The 19,322-nt window shown below is 52.7% G+C and overlaps 1 protein-coding gene across 2 annotated transcripts in view; it reads left to right on the forward strand.

Moving 5' to 3' along the window:
* The window catches only part of PRKG1 (protein kinase cGMP-dependent 1), a 369,556-nt gene that overhangs the window by 18,198 nt on the left and 332,036 nt on the right, over nt 1-19,322 (forward strand). The window contains exon 1 of one of the 2 annotated variants that reach the window (XM_015633749.1): nt 10,044-10,393. The exons of the other annotated variant lie outside the window; for it this stretch is intronic. Coding sequence (XP_015489235.1) covers nt 10,083-10,393 — 311 coding nt within the window. The 5' untranslated portion in view covers nt 10,044-10,082. Of the gene's footprint in view, nt 1-10,043; nt 10,394-19,322 lie in introns of those variants that run through there. 2 annotated transcript variants of the gene reach the window in all.

Consider the following 19,322-nt stretch of genomic DNA (forward strand, 5'->3'; position numbering starts at 1 on the left):
TTTGGAGCCTGCCAGGGGCTCTGGGGATGGGTTTGGGCCCTGCGCTTTGTGTGTCGGGATTGCAGAAACTCGGGAAGGGGGAAAGGGCCCTGTTGCCTGGGCCGGGTTGCTTAAGGAAAGCAGAGGAGGTAAAGCTGCAACACAAACAGTTCTTGCAGAGAAATCATCTGGGCCCAGCACAGGAGGGACCTGGAGCTGCTGGAGAGAGGCCAGGGGAGGCACCAGGATGATCAGAGGGATGGAGCAGCTCTGCTGGGAGGAAAGGCTGGGACAGCTGGGATTGTTCAGCCTGGAGAGGAGAAGCTTTGGGGTGACCAAATTGTGGCCTTGCAGGGCCTGAAGGGGCTACAGGAAACACGGAGAGAGACCTGGGACAAGGGATGATAGAGGGAGGGACAGGACACAGGGAATGGCTTCCCACTGCCAGAGATGGGATATTGGGAAGGGATTGTTCCCTGGGAGGGTGGGCAGGCCCTGGCACAGGGTGCCCAGAGCAGCTGTGGCTGCCCCTGGATCCCTGGAAGTGTCCAAGGCCAGATTGGACATTGGGGCTTGGAGCAGCCTGGGATAGTGGAAAGTGTCCCTACCCATGGCAGGGAGTGGTATGGGATGAGGTTTAAGATCCCTTTGACCCCAAACCCCTCTGTGATTATACAAAAGATCAATACCAGCCCAGGAATCTTTCTTTCTCAACCTCAGAGAAGCAGACCCAAAACACTTTGCTTTGCAGCAGCATCTCTGCCAAGGGATTTTTCCCTTTAGTTTTGAGGAAGCTCCCAGTAGTTGGTACCACAATTCCCCAGTTGTGTTGTTTTCCACACAAACCAAAGACTGGGAGCTGGTGGGGAAGAGGTGCATGGGTGAACCTTGCTGGCATGTTTGAATGCTCTGCCATGCAGAGAGGTTAAGGTCAGAGGAAAAGCAGCTGGGAGTGGGACTGGAGTGAGGAAAAGCAGGGCAGGTGAGGAGGTGGAGCAGTGCCAGCCAGGAGGGAGCCCTGCACCTCAGCCAGGGGTTTGGCTGCTGATCTGCAGAAATGGAAGAAGGGTGAGGATGAAAGCTCTGCCATGCCCTGACTCACCCAGGGCACTCAGCTGAGAGATGCTGGCGGTGCTGAGGAAATCAGGCGAGTTCTGGTCTCTAATGCTCTGATGAGTAGAGCAATCAGTCCCTGCAAACACTGACAGAGAAAACGGTGAATATAAACATTTTACACAGTCTGAGAGCCCAACTTGATGGAGTTCCCCCAAGCATAAATAAGAAATCGCTGTAGAAGTCAGCAGAGCGCTGTAAAACCTTTGTGAGGCCTGATGTGAGCCCTGTTTGCAGATTGTGCCTGGATGATTCATGGATATTTCCTTGGTACTGTAACAAGCTGTGCCCTCTGTGGGGTGCAGCCATTGATTCGGAGCCTTAAATGATCACAGGGCTCTGCTCCTGTGGACAGAACTTTTTGGGAAATGTTCTCTTAAGAGGAAAGGTTTAGCATTGCTGGAATTGTGGCCATAAACACCTGTAGATCCCTAAATAAGAGTCTGGTGCTCCAGCAGAATATTTGCAGTTGCTCAGGACATGCAAATGTCAAAGACTTCAGGATAAATTCTGTTTTTTTTAAAAAGGAAGACAGCTCTCAGTGCCACTTAAAGAAACATCAGCCTGTTCTTCAGGCATGTAAAGGCCAGGTTTAAAATCTGTGGTTTGTGTTTATTGTTATAAATGCCTGAAACAGTCAAATAATAATTTTTAATAAGCAGAGGAATTAAACTGATTGTATAAAGAGACAGGGCACTTGTTCTCAATGCATCATGAAATAATGGTAACACACTGGTTATTTTCATATCAGGGGAACAGAATTTGTGTTTATTTCTAATCCAATTTCAAGTATAAATGAATTGTTTTGAAGGCTGGATAAATCAACCCGACAGACCAAGGCAATTATGGGAGGTGAGTGGTGCATTACTGGTGAGGAGAGATAAGAAACACTGCAGGGTCTGAAAGGGTGAGCAGAGGGAGCACCTGGAATTGCAAATGCTTGGGGCTGCCGAGAGGTTTGTCACTGTGAAACCCCTGAAGTGGAGGAATGGCATCAAACAGCCTCAAAATGAGGCTGGAGAAATGAGCTGCTATCAATTAATATAATTTTGGGGAGTGGTAGGGGAGTGAGCTTCTTGCTGTTCTCACTTTCCTGAGGGTTTTGCTTTCCACCTCTTGCAGCCAGAGCGCCGTGACTGAAACAATGAGTGAGGCGCACCAGGCAGCGCAGGTCAGAGAGGGGAAAGCTGAAGCTGAGGAGTTCAGCTGTGGCTGTGTCATGTTTTAAAAGGAAACAGTGAGGAATTGCAGCTGTCTCATGGAACAAATCTCATCTTTGGTGAGCCCAAGTTTTTCCCAGCATCTGAGGAAGATCGGTGGTCTGGCAGAGTTGGGATTGTTCAGCCTGGAGAGGAGAAGTTTTGGGGTGACCTCACTGTGGCCTTACAGTGCCTGAAGGGGCTACAGGAAACATGGAGAGAGATTCTGTACAAGGGATGATGGAGGGAGGGACAGGACACAGGGAATGGCTCTCCAGTGCCAGAGGGCAGGAATAGATGGGATATTGGGAAGGGGTTGTTCCCTGGCAGGGTGGGCAGGCCCTGGCACAGGGTGCCCAGAGCAGCTGTGGCTGTCCCTGGATCCCTGGAAGTGTCCAAGGCCAGGTTGGACACTGGGGCTTGGAGCAGCCTGGGATAGTGGAAGGTGTCCCTGCCCATGGGAGGGGGTGAAATGAGCTGAGATTTAAGGTTCCTTCCCAGCCAGACCATTCTGTGATTCCACAGGTGCCCTGGGATCTGTTGCTGCTTGTTGGAGTCTCACATAAAGACAAGCCAAGAGGTGATTTCACATGTAAAAGATGTAGAACAGATGCAGTCCAAGGAGGAATGTGTGGGGGATAGTGAAGGTCACAGGGTCACTGAGCACAGCCTGTCCCCAGCAGTTCAGCTCTGGCTGATGAGAAATGGAAGGAAGCTGGCCTGGCTATCCCAGCCATCCCACTGTGGAAATCAGACCAGCACATGGCTCCCACCTTCCTTCAACTGTTTCAGCTTCCCCCAGTCCAGCAGAGATGTGTCTGGCAGCACAATTAACCTGTTTTCCCAGCAACATCAACTGAGCTGATGTTTTTTACAGACTTCACCTCCGTTGCATCCTGGATCTTGTGGCTCCATGACTGAATCTGCTTCCTTACATTTTGTTTAATTGGTCCCTGGGTTCATTTGCTGGTTGCTTATGGCTGAAAGCAAAAGGAAAACTACATTTCCATGACCTGCCTTGTCTAAATGCTGCTTTGGCTCTACATAGTCAGTGCCCTGGGACTGCTGGGAGAAGCAGGGCATGGGCAGTGTCTAATTGTGGTAACTGCAAAGAGCATGGAGTGTTTATTTTGGCAGCTTGCACAACAAGTTTCTGCTTAATCCCAGCCTAAGGAGGCTTCCCAAGGCAGCCGAATCGTTTAGAAGTTGTTACTGGCTTAATTCAGCCCAAAGAAAGAAGTGTTTAAGGTCTCCCTGTGTCTGATCTTGCTGGGCAGTCCAACCTTTTCTGGAAAGTGGGAAAAGTGAGCCAGTCACTTGAGGTGTGTCTGGACAGGAGGGATCAGGATCGTGGCCCAGGCTCCTGCAGGAGGGATGGGGATCACGTGTGTGGTCCTTCCTGGAGAAAGCCTGGCCCCAAGGATGTCACTCAGGCTGAGGATGTGAGAAGTGCTCCCAGGAATCCCATAGCATTCCCTTAACCCTGAGGGGCTGTGGGGATGCACAGCCACCATGTGCAGCCAGCTGGTGGGGTGAGCTGCTGAAAATCCAATTTTCTGTGTGGTCATGGGAGAAAATCTTCTTGCCTTTGGAGGGCAGAGGCTTCTGTAGATGTGTGGGCAGAGATGGTGGGAATAGAGTCTTGTTAGTGGGGAGAAGAAGTCAGAGGGATGGTTTTGATTGCTCTGATGGAAGGACCAAGCTTTGAACGGCTTGTTGAACTTCTGGCTGCTGAGAATGATTTTTGGGTGCCGTTTTTCTGTAGAAATTGTAATTAGATGAGTGATACTCATGTTGTTTCAGCTCTGCAGCCCACCCAGCAGGAAGCACAGCCCAGGCTTTGCTCCAGCCTGGAAAAACGAGGGGAGGGAGATCTCTTGCCTTGTAATGACAGGAGGTGCTTTGTGCCATCTCTTCCTGCCAGGCAAAGAGGCCACAAAGGAGAATTTAAATCTTCAGTGCGATGTGACATGTGCTCGAAACCACTGCGTTCCTGGAGAATCCTCTGCTATTCCATGCTCCCAATATCTCCTCCTCCGGCTTTGCATGGCACAAACATTCATTTTGGTGTTCTGCGTGTCCCTAATGTGATATTAAAAGCTAAATGCATTACAACTGCAGAACAGCACATTGTTATTTTTTCCTTCGGCTTCTTCTGCAGCGAGCAATTTTTTGTTCCATTAATAAGCCTTGTGGTATTTTTCTTTTCCTTCTCATGCACTCTACCCCAGATTCATCCTGGGAGGATTTCCTAGGCAGGCTGGAATGGCTGTGTGCTCTTCACACTTCTCAATGTTTCTTACTGAGCATGGAAAGAACTAATGCCCTAAAGGAAAGTCATCAGGATAATCCAGTTTAGATGTTTTGACTTCCAGCATGAAGGAATCAATGGGGTTTGAATGACAGTGCTCAGAGCTGGATATCTCCATCCCTTTGTGGGGAGGAACAAATGGCCTTCAACTTTGTTTTAGGGGCTCTGGGAAGGATGAAAACAGGGAGGAGGAACATCCAGTGTCATGAGAAAATAGGTCTTTTCCTAGAGAAAAGAGGCTGAAGCACTCCCCAGCTGTTCAATTCCTGCTCCTTGGTCTTGGCTTTCACACAGTAATTTCAGCGTCATTCCTGGGGGCTCAGTTTAGTTCCCAGCTGCCCCCTATAAATCTGTAGGGCCCTGTGGACCCAGAAGGAGCTGCCAGAGGCACTTCGGAGCAGAAAGAATGGCCAGATGTGCCTTAGGGTGGAGTCAGGTGTGCCCATGTTTCAGTAGGTGGCACTCCTTGCTCTGCCTTGGGGACTGCCGTGGATTTTGGGGATGTGGTGGAATAGCAGGTGGCATCCCATGGATGAGATGTGGCGAGTCTCAGGTGTGACTGCACCTCACAGTGCTTTTTGTAAGGGTTCAGCTGTTGTGCTGCCTTCCTTGGAATTTTCCTGTATTTCTGTTGTTCCTTCTCATCATAAAAGGTGTGCAGGTGGGGAAGGAATTTGGTTGTGTGCCGGTGGAGGGAAGAGTCTGCAGGTCACACACCTTCCCAAACCTGCACAAAGCCCCCACCAGCAGGATAATCCATCACAAAATCCAGCTGGTTCAACTTTCTGCCATGGGCTGATCTACTCCTGCAGATATTTTGGGGAAAGAGTAGAGTGGATTAGGCAGGGAACAGACACCACATCCAGGAGGAGGCAAATGTTTATGTATGTGGTCAGTGGTGCATGTCCAGCCTCTCTGTCCGTGCTGTCCTGGCTGGCTGGAGCAAGGTGACATTTGCCCGTCAGGGATCGTGCCAGCTCCCTGAGCCTTGTCTCAGAAATCCAGGGAGGTGTTTGCAGGATAGACAGTGTTCAAATACAGTTTCAGCTTGGGAAATGGCAGCTGAGTGGGTGCATTTGGTGACAGATGATCCCTGAAAAGGTTCAGAAGCAGAAGCTATCAAAACCCCGGAGCTGTGCAGAGAGGAAATATTGTGAGTGCAGCAGAGAGGAGAAACACCCCTGCTCCGTGTCATTCCCACCAGCCAGCCCTGGCGTGCTGTGCTTTGGGGCAGATGTCTGCAGATGCTCTTTTTTTGGCTTACCACTTGACATCCAGGCACACTCTGGCAGTGGAGGGAGCAGGAAAAGGCTTTGGGAATTTCATAGCCAAAAGTTTCCTTAAACCATGAGCAGCTTTGCCCCGTCTTCCCAACACCAAACCAGTTGGTGCATTCCTGCCATTCTTCATCCTAAAGCTGTTTCTTTCCATTTCCTGCATCAAGCAGATAAAGCAGCTGCTCTGTTGAGCCTCAGCTTTAGTTATTTTATATTTTTTTTATTTTATTGGGAGCATTAAATTGAAAGGAATGGGACCATAGAATTTATTTTTATTGGAGGGGGTGGTACCCTGGGATCCCGGAGATCACACACCAGGATCTGTGCTGGCCTCATGGTTTCTGTGCTCTGGTTTCTTTGGGAGAGCAGGGAATATCCAGAAATAGGCAACTGCCGGCTGCCTTCCCACAGCAGAGCTCTGCTGTTGGCTTGTGAAGCCCTTTGGGCTGCTTTGGCCTCATCTTTAAACCAGGGAACACCGGCCTTGGACTTGACAGCTGCTGGTTATGGTCCCAGATCTAAACCTGGGCCATAAAAGTCTCTCCTGAGACCTCCCAAGGGTCTAATGGAAATCTGCTTCCCACATGGAAATAAATATATATTTTAGATACACTCGGCTAAATTTCTTGACAGCTTTATGTGCCATAATTTCTCATGGTTTTCTGTGAATCCTTTCTGTTCTGGGGCACTGTTGTCTCAGTCCTGGGCTGTGCCCCTCTCATAGAAACAAAGTAATGTTATTTTACTGCCTGTCACTGAGAAATTATGCACCAGTTTTCCCCAGGGCTTCCATTCTTTTGAAGCTTGGTGGGCTTCAGGTAACTGTATCCCCTCTCCCTCCTGCAGATTTCACTTCTGCAGGGAGGAAAGCAATAAAAATTACAGCATGTCGGCTGAATGCTGTTAAAATATTTTATTTATCACTGATTCCCAGTTTGTAGGCAGAAGGAATGCATCTGTTTAATGCCTGTTGTCTTTAAAATGGAAATGTTCAGCAGATATTTGGTACTTTTGTTTCCCGTGAGTTATGTGAGATGGAAATAGGGGGAATAGACAGTAAAAAATGCTGTCTGGACTTAAACCCATGGAAACAACTGGAGGACTTTGCTTTGTGCCTGGCATGAATGTATCAAGGGGACTGAAAACTGAAGAGTTCTGCATAATCCAAATGCTTTTTTCCCCCTTTTCATGTGCATCTTGAAAAATGCAGGATCAAATGCATGAAGAACCTGCAAATCCTCATGCCTGTGAGCAGAGGCTAGGCTCTTTCCAGCAAGTGTGGAGCAGGGAGCAGTTCTAATTCCTCATCTGTTTTCTTTTATAAATTTATTTTATAAAGACCAGCTGCAGGTTGAAAGCTGGAGCCAGTGTGTAATGGGGAAAAAAAAAGGGCAAGACCAAAGGAGCTCATTCCCATAAGCAGGGGTTAGATGTCTGGCACTCCCCAGCTCATGCCTGGCATGGGAGGTCTAGGACACAAACATCTAGGTTCCACCCACCTCCAAAAAACATATTCAGGGCTGCATCCTCCTCCTCCCCAAATGAAGTGCCCCCAAGAGAGAACAGGAACAGCTGCTGAAAAGCTCTGAGCATGGAAGCATGCCGATGCCCCAGTGCTGCAGAAGCTTTTGTGAGGGTCCTGCGTCCAGCTGCACTCGGAGCTTTCATCACTGGCTCCTCCTGGCTGGATGATTTTATCAGGAACCCGCAAAACAGCTCACAGCCCCCTGTTTTTTCCCCAGAGAGCCAAGGCTGGAGCGGTTCTCTAAGGGTGAATGTTGCTGGCCCTTCAGTGCCTGGCAAATGGAAGAACCCAGAACCATTTGGCACTGAGGGCTCGGCCGCTGTGGCTCATTTATTTGATTTTGTTATTTCGGTGCTGCAGCCCCGTGGGCTGTATAGCAGAGGTTGGACCACGCAGAAAACTTGAGTGCACAAAGGAAAACCCTGCACTCTGGGAAAATCCAATCGGGTTTGGTGTGGCAGAAACTTAATTTGGGCTTTCACGTGGGTATTTGGGCCAGGCAGAAAATCTCCCAGATTTAAAGTTAGGGGTTTTTTTAGTGCTCTGAAGGCCAGATGCCCTGCCTCCAGGCTTTTCCAGTGCAGACAGACTTGACCGATATTCCCATGGAAATCTGGGTTTTTGGAGCCCGGAGCTTGCTGAGGAGCGAGGAGGAGCCATGCCAGACGCTGGCTTCTGCTTCCACTCGGAGAAGACAACAAAAACCGTCTCTTTAAAAGCAAAGTAAAGGGGGGATAAGTTCTTTAAGGAGAAGTGGCACCTTGAGCGGAGCAGAGGGAGGGAGGGGAGCGGGGTCCCGGCGGCAGCGGGACGGGAGGGGAGATCGCGGCTCGGACCTGTGCGCTGGCCTCCAGCAGAAGGCCGGCAGGGCAGGCACCGGGGGCTGCTCCCGGCCGGCCCCCTCCCTCCCTCCCTNCCGGCGGGGTCCGGCCATGGCGGCCGCCCTGAGGGCGGGCAGTTGCCTGGAGACGGCGGGGCCCCGCCATGGCGGCGGGAAAGGGCTGAGGCTGCGCGGGGAGCGGGGCCAGCCTCGGCAGGGTCCCTGAGAGGACGCTCCGGCAGGCTCCCCGTGCCCCAGCAGGGTCCCCGAGCCCCGCCACCCCTGCCCGGGCACCGTCCCAGTGCCGCGGCCCCGGCCCCGCGCCGCCCGCCCCGTCCCCCGAGGGGCTTCGCAGGGCGCCCGCATCCCGGAGCCCACCCGGCACACACGCTCCCCGCTACCGGGATGGCTTCGGGGGTCCGCCAGCGCTCCCGGTTATGCTTCCACGAGGAAGATGCCGGTCGCGGAGGGGAGGCGGGTTTGCCCATCGACGGGGAGGTCGCGCCCCGTCTCCGCACATGGAGCCCGGCGCGGCGAGCATCCGCTCATCACTTCTTCCCTCCTCTTTTTTTGTGCCTTGAGGAGCGCTGAACCAAAGGCACCGCGATTTATTGGCCAGGAAAAAGAACTACGGAGCGAGGGAGAGCGATCCCGCTCCCGCGAGGGCTCCGTTTACCCATTAAGGCGCTCTAATTTCCCTAATCTGCGGCAGGTGTGAAACCGGGGCAGCGCATCCCCCGGCGCTCCGACACCTGAAGATCCCCGCAACTTTCCCTGCCCCCCGCACACCCTCCGGCGCACCAGGACACTGCAATAAGCTCCTGCTTCTGCCAAACACCCCTCCCCAAAGCACCAGCCCCCGCCCGGAGAGCCGGGCACCGCATCCTGTTGGGCTCCAAGTTTCCCAGCTGGGAATATCTCCCTGCGGGGTCCCGGAGCGAGCCCCGGGTTTCCCCGCCCTCTCCCGCAGCGATAAAGCCTCCATGCCCACGACACGATCCGGTTCAACCCGCCGGCAGCAGCGTTCCCCCCGCGCCCGCCGCTGCCCCCGTTCCCCGGCGGGATGGACGGATCGTCCCGCAGCCGGGACGGGGGACAGCCGGGTCCCCCTCTGCTGGCACCTCGGCGCTCACTCCTGCCGCTCTTCCCCCCACCCTCCGCAAACCCGGCGCTAGCAACTTTCCCACCCCGCGGGGCCACCCGGGGAGGATGCGGGAATGCCACGCTCCGCTCCGGTCCCTGCCCGGAGGCCGGGAATGGAGCGGGATGAGGGAGAGGGGGGAGGCTGAGCGGCGGCGTGACCCCCTGCTTACTGCGGGCTCTTGGGGTAGAAGGGGAGGGTGACGTGGCTGAGATCCTGGATGTCGAAGGCGGTGGGCTCGGCCGAGATCGCCTGGCGCTTGGTCCGCTGCTCGCCCTGCAAGGTGCCGGCGCTCTGCTGCTGCGCCTGCTGCGTGGCGGGCCGGATCACCGAGCGGTACTTGTCCAGCTCGTTCTGCAGCTTCTGGATCAGTTCGTCCTTCTGGTCCAACTCCAGCTCCAGCTCGTCGATGAGCGCATCCCGCTGCCGCAGCTCCTCGATCTTCTCCTGCAGCGCGTACTGTAAATCCCGCAAAGTGCCCATGGTCCTGCCGCCGCGCTCGCCCCCGGCCGCTCCCGGCAACTTTCCCCCCCCGGGGCCGCCTCCCCGCGCTCGGGCCACCCCGGCCCCCGCCGCCCCCCTGGGCTCGGCCCGGCCCCGCGGGGCCGGGCCGAGCCCAGGGGGGCGGCGGGGGCCGGGGTGGCCCGAGCGCGGGGAGGCGGCCCCGGGGGGGGAAAGTTGCCGGGAGCGGCCGGGGGCGAGCGCGGCGGCAGGACCATGGGCACTTTGCGGGATTTACAGTACGCGCTGCAGGAGAAGATCGAGGAGCTGCGGCAGCGGGATGCGCTCATCGACGAGCTGGAGCTGGAGTTGGACCAGAAGGACGAACTGATCCAGAAGCTGCAGAACGAGCTGGACAAGTACCGCTCGGTGATCCGGCCCGCCACGCAGCAGGCGCAGCAGCAGAGCGCCGGCACCTTGCAGGGCGAGCAGCGGACCAAGCGCCAGGCGATCTCGGCCGAGCCCACCGCCTTCGACATCCAGGATCTCAGCCACGTCACCCTCCCCTTCTACCCCAAGAGCCCGCAGTAAGCAGGGGGTCACGCCGCCGCTCAGCCTCCCCCCTCTCCCTCATCCCGCTCCATTCCCGGCCTCCGGGCAGGGACCGGAGCGGAGCGTGGCATTCCCGCATCCTCCCCGGGTGGCCCCGCGGGGTGGGAAAGTTGCTAGCGCCGGGTTTGCGGAGGGTGGGGGGAAGAGCGGCAGGAGTGAGCGCCGAGGTGCCAGCAGAGGGGGACCCGGCTGTCCCCCGTCCCGGCTGCGGGACGATCCGTCCATCCCGCCGGGGAACGGGGGCAGCGGCGGGCGCGGGGGGAACGCTGCTGCCGGCGGGTTGAACCGGATCGTGTCGTGGGCATGGAGGCTTTATCGCTGCGGGAGAGGGCGGGGAAACCCGGGGCTCGCTCCGGGACCCCGCAGGGAGATATTCCCAGCTGGGAAACTTGGAGCCCAACAGGATGCGGTGCCCGGCTCTCCGGGCGGGGGCTGGTGCTTTGGGGAGGGGTGTTTGGCAGAAGCAGGAGCTTATTGCAGTGTCCTGGTGCGCCGGAGGGTGTGCGGGGGGCAGGGAAAGTTGCGGGGATCTTCAGGTGTCGGAGCGCCGGGGGATGCGCTGCCCCGGTTTCACACCTGCCGCAGATTAGGGAAATTAGAGCGCCTTAATGGGTAAACGGAGCCCTCGCGGGAGCGGGATCGCTCTCCCTCGCTCCGTAGTTCTTTTTCCTGGCCAATAAATCGCGGTGCCTTTGGTTCAGCGCTCCTCAAGGCACAAAAAAAGAGGAGGGAAGAAGTGATGAGCGGATGCTCGCCGCGCCGGGCTCCATGTGCGGAGACGGGGCGCGACCTCCCCGTCGATGGGCAAACCCGCCTCCCCTCCGCGACCGGCATCTTCCTCGTGGAAGCATAACCGGGAGCGCTGGCGGACCCCCGAAGCCATCCCGGTAGCGGGGAGCGTGTGTGCCGGGTGGGCTCCGGGATGCGGGCGCCCTGCGAAGCCCCTCGGGGGACGGGGCGGGCGGCGCGGGGCCGGGGCCGCGGCACTGGGACGGTGCCCGGGCAGGGGTGGCGGGGCTCGGGGACCCTGCTGGGGCACGGGGAGCCTGCCGGAGCGTCCTCTCAGGGACCCTGCCGAGGCTGGCCCCGCTCCCCGCGCAGCCTCAGCCCTTTCCCGCCGCCATGGCGGGGCCCCGCCGTCTCCAGGCAACTGCCCGCCCTCAGGGCGGCCGCCATGGCCGGACCCCGCCGGACCCCGCCGGGCCCAGCCGGGCCCAGCCGGGCCGGGCCGCGTGTTCCCCTCATACCACACTCCCGTTCCCACATTCCCATTCCCGCCTCCCCCATTCCCACCGCCGCAGATATTTTGTCCTTTTAAGGCGCCTTGGCCGCGCGTTCAAAAGGATGGCAGGGGAGGAACGGCGGCGGCGCGGGAAATGCCTCCCCACAGCCCCCAGAAGGAACAGAACACCCCAGAAAGTGCCCGCCGGGGGCTGTCAGGAGAGGGGGGCCAGGGGTGGCTGAGGCCAGGCGGGCGAGCGCTCTGTGAAATCCCTGGCGTGTGCGGTAAACATCGGAGCCGGGATAAAGCATCCCACGGTGTTAGCTTCTCTGGGAAAGCAAAACCCCGAAGCTGTCGCTTTCCTTGTCGGTGTCGTCGCCCCTCGGCGCCCTTGAAGCGCAGATGGAGCTGGCAGAGCTCCGGGAAGCGCCACAGGTTTCAGCAGAGCGACTCGGCAGCCTCTGCCGTACCCGGTGAAATGTGTAGGAAGCCTGGCAAAGCCTTGGATTAACGTTTTCCAGCTGGAATTTTAATTGCTCTTTGTGTAAACGCAGCCCTGCAGTCTGCTGTGGGGGTATGGCGTGCCACTCCTCTGAGGACGTGTTTCATATTGGTCATCCACGGCCAATACTCCTGATGTTATTTACAATATTGAAGTCAACTTGTGGCTGCAGGTTGTAATTGCTTTTCAGCTGGGGCCTTCCAGGGGTTTGGAGCAGCCTGGGATAGTGGAAGGTATCCCTGCTCGTGGCAGAAGGCTGGAATGAGATAAGTTTTGGGGTCACTTCCAACCCAAACTGGTCTGTGATTACAGGAAAAGGTCCTTGCTAATGGTTTCAGGAGTGTACAGGCTCTGGGAAGTGTTGTGTGCTCTGTGTCAGCCCTACCCGGTGGCCAAGATAACTCATGGTGGTGGTGAGAGTTAAGGTGGTGAAGATGTGGAAATAACAAAATCTACAAAAAAAAGTGTTGGTTTTTTATTTCTCCCCTGTTCACGTTGAATCTCAGTTGACTCTTGGGTTAATGGCATCCAACCTTTGGTTTTGTCAAGCCACCAGGAAGTGTTCAAAAGGCAGGTGGATGTGGCACTTGGGGGATATTAGTTGTTGGTGGCCTGGGCAGTGCTAGGAGAATGGTTGGACTTGGTGATTTTTAGAGAGGTTTTCCACAAAATTATTCTGAAGTAACCTCTGGGTTTTTTTGTTTTTTTTTGTAGTTAGGTGGTGCTGGATTTGCTCTGATCTGGCAGAGGTGGCTGGAGATTGGTAGGAACGATAGTAGTAGGAAGTCTGTTGGAACTGAATTATCACGAGGGTCACGGTAGATACCTGAGGGTCTGTGGTGGTGGAAGCTCTTGTGATGGCACATAGAAGATTCTGGGTTATGGAGTGGCTGAGCTCTGAATGAGACTAAGACAGCTGGAGAGGGACTTGAGACAGGACACAAAGAATGGCTCCCCAGTGCCAGAGGGCAGCGATGGATGGGATATTAGGAAGGGATTGTTCCCTGGGAGTTTGGCGAGATCCTGGCACAGGGTGCCCAGAGCAGCTGTGGCTGCCCCTGGATCCCTGGAAGTGTCCAAGGCCAGGTTGGACTTTGGGGCTTGGAGCAACCTGGGATAGTGGAAGGTGTCCCTGGCCATGGCAGGGAGTGGCACTGGATGGACTCCGAGACCCTTTCCAACCCAAACCATTCTGGGCTTCTAGGAATGGCTTTCAAAGTGTGAAAGGAAATTTAACTGCCTTGTGTGGACAAATACCATTAAATCTGCAGGATCCCCCCTTTCACACACATCTCCTCGCTCCCTCCCCCCCATTTAGGATGCGTATGGTTAAATAAAATTGCTTTTTCAGAGCTTTAAGAGATGCTGTTGCAGAGTTGGGCTTGTTTTGCCTCTACAATATTTTTAAAAGCGAAACAGGACTTTGTGGGCTGACCCGGGGAACTAAAATTCATGGAGGGACACGTCCAGCCATTCAGCCATTTTCTTCTGAGTTATGAGCGAGAGGAATTGGGCATTAGCATCTTTATCAGTCTCCCTGTTCAAGTAACTAGAAGCCAGTTATTTAAAATATGTGTCTTTTTTCTTCCCTCCCTCTCTTAAAGGAAATAACTTGCAAGAAGTGAGTAAGAGGGCACAGACTGGGGAGGAAGCTGGCTGCCTTTCCGCTGCAGAAAAAATGCCGTGACAGATCTTTCTCTCCTCTTCATCTTCCCAAATTGCTGCTTGTGTTTGTTTTTCCACACCTTTGACCTCTTGCAGGGTATATTCTGGCTGCTAACAGCTTGTCAGCATGGAGGGAACGCGGGGAGACCGAGTTTGTACCAACTGCCTTTGCAGTTAAAATTGTACAGGACAGCCAAGTAAAGAGAAACCTTTTCAACCAGCAAGCTGCAACTCTTCCCTTTCCCTGCCTTGTTCTTGCCATGGGAAAATACCCAGGATTTTAATTTTAACAGGCTGCTTTGTTCAGGGATCGGTAACAGCTGTTTACCTTTTTGGGAGGCTGTGTAATCAGCGTGTTTTCTTCTCCAGAAGGGAGAAAAAAAGAAACGTAGAAGTAGAACATAGAACAAAGCACGGAGCTCGTGAGTGTGAAGGGCCTGATCTCTTGGCTGAGGTGGTACAAGCTCTGTTGTTAACAGAGACAGCAGCAAAGTGCTGTGTCATTTGTAAGAACTGTTGAGTAAAACAAAAAATAACTTGATTTGGGGAGTTAACAGACTTTTGGGGAATCTGCCAAAATCCCAGAGACTCGTTTGTGAGGGGAGGAGCAGCCTGTGAGTTGTATTTAAGAGGTCTGGTTTAAGAAATGTAAAATACTTGGTTGCATAGCCTTAGGGAAAGTACAACATCCATACAAGAGGTTTAACAAAATCCCTGCAACAGCCAGATTGGTTCTTTGAAGGCGAATGTGCACATCCTCTGGGGGCTAGAGGCATATTTTAAGTGATCCTAACAGTCATAAAACCCTCAGCACTACTTGAAAAGCACTTTGTATTTAGGGTATTGGCATGAAATGCTCTTCTGGTGTTTATCAGTGCTATGTATGCTGCAGTAGCCAGGAGCTGTTAATCTAAAAATCCCTGAAACTACCCAAGCCCCTCTTCCCTCAACCCCCACGCTCTCCTCTTCCTACAGTCATTTGGGGGATAGTTGGTACATGGTGAAACCACTGGGAACTGGTTGATGAGATGATGGGGAGAGCAACTGAGGCACGCTCCTGCAGCGATGGTTTCCTGGAAGGTGGGGCAGGAGCTGGAATGGTGGTGGCCTCTTGAGTCCTGTCACTTTCTGGTGAAGCATCTCGCCCTGAGCAGTCAGCAGAGATGGATGTAGTGGTACAACCTTCATTCTTTTTTTTTTTTTTGGTGTCAGTCCACTGTGATGTGTCCAGCGAGCAATTAATTGAACTGCATTCATCATCTGTTGTGAGAGCTATTAAATGCTGTGGTTGCTTTTATGTGCTCTAATGTCAAATCCATCTGAATGTAGTTTTCAGCTGATGCTCGATGGACAAAAATCCATTAATGTCAGTGGGGTTTTTCGGCGCATTTGAACGGTCAGGATTTAAGGTCAGGATTTTATTGCAATGTGTTGAGCGGTGCTGGGGCACCACTGGCTGGGGAGGATCCCTGGTGCTCTGCAGGGATGCGGTTTTGCTGTGAGGGATGATGCTCTCCCTGGCAGAGCTGTGAGCACCGGGAGGATAGTGCTGGAGCAAGGCAGCCGAGCGTGATTTTGCCATGTTTTGACAGGTCTGGCTCGGCAGTGGTGGCAGTGATGGGGCTCCCCTCTGTGCGCTCGTGTGACTCACGCTCCGAGCGCCTTTAATGCCTTGGGAAGTGACAAGGGGACATTGTGACAGCTCAGCTCCTTGTGTAGTACGTTACAACCCTCGGAGGTTTGGGTTACTCGCGGTAGTAAGGGGTGGCTGGGTGGTGTTAGGCTGTTAAGCACAGAAGTACAGCTTTTCTCTATTGAAGCAGTGTTTTGGGTCATCTCTCAACACGCTTGTTCGGGCTGGTGATGTTTATGCTGAGTGTAAACTCCAGAGGGGTTTGACTCACAGGAAGGTAAAAAACAAATCTCCCAATAAAGCTATTAAAGCCACGTAGTTGTTTTGTCATCTTCTGTCTGGTTTTTGCTGAGATGAGTTTAATTGCGAAAGAAAACATCGCTGCAATGTCAGTTATCCTTAGTTCTGTTCAACAAGCAACACAGACTTCCCTGGGTTTTTTCTGCTGCTTTTGGAGATTAATTTTAGCAGTGTGGTGTCAGTAAACTGTGTTTTAAAGCAAAGTAGCTCTGTTCAGAAACTACAGTGACATTTTCTTGGTGGTTATATGCAAAACAGCACTGTTCAGCAAGTAGAGTAGCTCTGAGCACACTAACAGCTGGTAATTAACATAGAGACTCTTTTTTAAACTGTAGTACAGCTCCATAATTTTATTTTCTGCAGAATTAACTTTTTTCCTTTTATCTGTACTACTGGAATAATTACCTATAATTGTCTGAGCTGTGTTACATTCATCCTTAGCTGTACGAATGCTGTAGGTGGAGAGTTTTAAAGTACCTCAACACAAAATGAGGTCCTCAGGCCATGGACACAAATTCCTCTTCTCCAGACTCTGTGAAAGCATTCCTGAGCTTCAGCATCCCATGTTCCCAAACACGGGATGTGTCTTACATTTCTGAAATTGTTAATAAAAAAGCCAGGTCAGAGTTCTGAAACTGAGCAGAAATTAACATAGTAGCACAGAATTTAGCCCAGGCAGCTGCCTCGGGAAGGACTCCTTGAGTCCTGAACTTGCTGAGCAGCAGATGGAAAACAGGAGTCATGGGGAAAATTTGTTTCTTCAGAGAGTTAAAAAGGATACAGTGAATTGTTACATATCAGTTTCCGTGGTTATCCTGAGCTGGATGCTGTAGGATAAGAGTTACTGAATACAAACATCTTTCTGAGGGAATGGGGAATTCAGGAAAGCTGAATTCTGGCTTTAACCCATTTGGGTTAAACCATTGGGGTTAACCATTCTGGAAATGGGTTAAACGCCACTCACTGCCATCAGTGATAGTCCTTGCTGCCTGTGCTGCTGGTCTTTGCTTTTGGCTTTTCATGGGGCCCAAAACCTTGCATATGCATCAGGATGAAGTTTAAATATTTCTGTAAATGTTTTTCATCTGCTACTTTGCTGTTTCTAGAGGATACACACAGGCAGGGAAGTGCCTGACGTTCACGTTTGTGTGTGGCTTGTCTTTGTTTCGAAGGGCAGAGAGAAGAGGAAAAAACAAAAGTATTTGTTGCTACATTGGAGCCTAAAGAATGACAAACAATACCTTTCTCCTCTCAGCATCTACAGAAAGTGGTTTGGTATAAGAGTGCAATCAGTCAGGTTCTGTGTGTCCTGCCATCCTGAACGCCTGGAATCCAGGTGCTTTGGAAACGCTGCTGAAGCCCCTGCCTGGCATGGCTTGTGTTGGGGGATGTTCCAGCACAGCGTGCTCTGAGCAGGAGCGCAGGACCCGCGTTTTGCAAGGCTCTTGCAGCCACTGGTTTCCTTGGAAACCACAGCCTGAGCAGGGAGAGCCAAACTTCAACACCCGTGCCTGCTTTCCAAGTGGAAAATGGGCTGTCAGACTTTGAGAAGTCTGGGGTCTTTCGGCTGTGTTTGGAGCTTGTTCATTAGGAGCAAACTTGAAGATGGGTATCGGTGATAAAAGGCTCCTTGTCAGGTTGCAACTATTCCTGCCTGGAGGAGATTTTTTTTTTTTCCTTTCTTTCCCCAAATTCCCTTCTTTTATTCAGTTTGTGAGCACGTTTATTGGAGGTGTTTCCTGTCAAACACCCCAGCTGTGTCAGGAAAGCTGCACAGCAGCTCTGTGGTTTGGGCTTGACATGGATTTACAAACTGCCCAGCCCAGGCCAGCTCGTTTTGTTCACTTACTTAATGTTCTCTGAGGTGGTGGCTGTGGGTGACATGAAGAAAGAGAAATCATAATAGAGCTGCCTGTGTTGATGGAAAATTAAATTGCAGTCTTGTAAGTGCACACATGCTCTGTGTTGAATGTGAAGAGAAATATATATATATAATGACATGTATGTGCACTCATGTATTTAGCACATGTAGGGGAGTATTGAATTCATGCAGATATACTTTTCTTAGGAGGGAAAACAGGCTTTAATATCAGTGGAGTAGAGGCAGTTTTGTACAGGACCAGCAGGACCGTGGGAGTGCATCCTGGTCTAGTTGAAGGTGTCACTGCCCGTGAACGAGATGGTTTCTAAGGTCTCTTCAAATCCAAATGTGGAAGTCGGTTTCCGTGACCACAGAGTATCACTGAGATTCAGGAGCAGAGGAGTAAATAACATGGCTGTGATGGAAATGGAGAGCCACTGTTCCCTGCTCCCAGTGGAAGTGGGTCCCTGGGATGTGTCAGTGCTTGTTAGGATTTAAACTGCCTATTTGATGTCATTTGTGTGCAGAGATCTGGTGGCTGAGGGGAATTCATTACTGCTCTTGGAGTCCACAGGCTAAATGAGGAAAATAACATTCTTGGTGGGTGATATTTCTGGTGAATAGAGGAAATCAATGGCCCTGGGACTGCCAGCAGCACATCAGGACAGTGGCCAAGCACTTCAGGAAGGGGTAGATAAAGCAAAATGTGATGCAAATAGTGCCACTCAACTGTACCTTAAGGCTTGTTGGAAACAACACCTGGCTTCAGCTATAGAGGCTCTTTCAAAATCAGGCTCTTAAAGTCCTGAGAAATTCCTTTAGGTGCAATGGAAGATCAGGCATCCTGGAAATACAGAGTTAGCCTCCAGCTCTTTGCCTTGAAATTGCAATATTGCCTAAGTTAGTAAAGGTAGGGGGTTGTATGAAGGGGTGGACATGGTCAGCTGGAGGAGATGAATGTCCTTCAGCAGCTCCTGTGTTCTGTGGTGTGAAACACCATCCTTTTCTCCCTTCTGAGCCCTTGGTTACTTCCCTGGGTGTCTTGTTCCTGCTCTTCCTTCTGCCCAAGATTTTTCTCTCTTCCCATGGATGTTGCTTACTCTCTTCCCTGACAATCCCAAAGCTCTTCTACAGAGCTGTCCAATCCAGCAGGGTCCAGACTTTACATCTTGGTTAAAAATCGGCCTTCTTTCCTGTGTGCATCTGGAGGCAGAGAACCTCCACTGACTGGAGCACAGGATACCACAGGAGGCTGGATTTTCCTGCCAGGCCAGCTTTTCTGCTTTGCCAGCGCATTTTCTGCTCCTCACCTGCCCCACCAGCAAGCAGGCAGGGGCTACACAAGAAACTGGGAGGGGACAGAGCCAGGACAGCTGATCCCAGCTGCCAAAGAAGGATTACATAGGGTGGAACCCCACATTCCTGGGAATGGCTGACCACCCACCTGCCCATGGAAAACACAGAATTAAATCCTTGTGACTTTTGCTTTACCTGTTGAACTGCCTTTACATCAACCCATGAGTTTTTTCCCTTTTACCCTTCTGATTGTCTCCCTCATCCCAGCTGGGGTGAGGGCTGTGAGTGGGTGGTGGTGCTGGGGTTCCACCTCCAGCAGGAACATCTCAAAGTGTCTGTACCTCCAAAAGGGTTGGGGCCCAAGAATAGGTCCTGGAGCAGGGACACCTTGAGGCATCAGCAGCTGTGTATGAGGCCATAGATAA

Source organism: Parus major, chromosome 6 (genome assembly GCF_001522545.3).
Source record: "Parus major isolate Abel chromosome 6, Parus_major1.1, whole genome shotgun sequence".
Classification (NCBI taxonomy): domain Eukaryota; kingdom Metazoa; phylum Chordata; class Aves; order Passeriformes; family Paridae; genus Parus; species Parus major.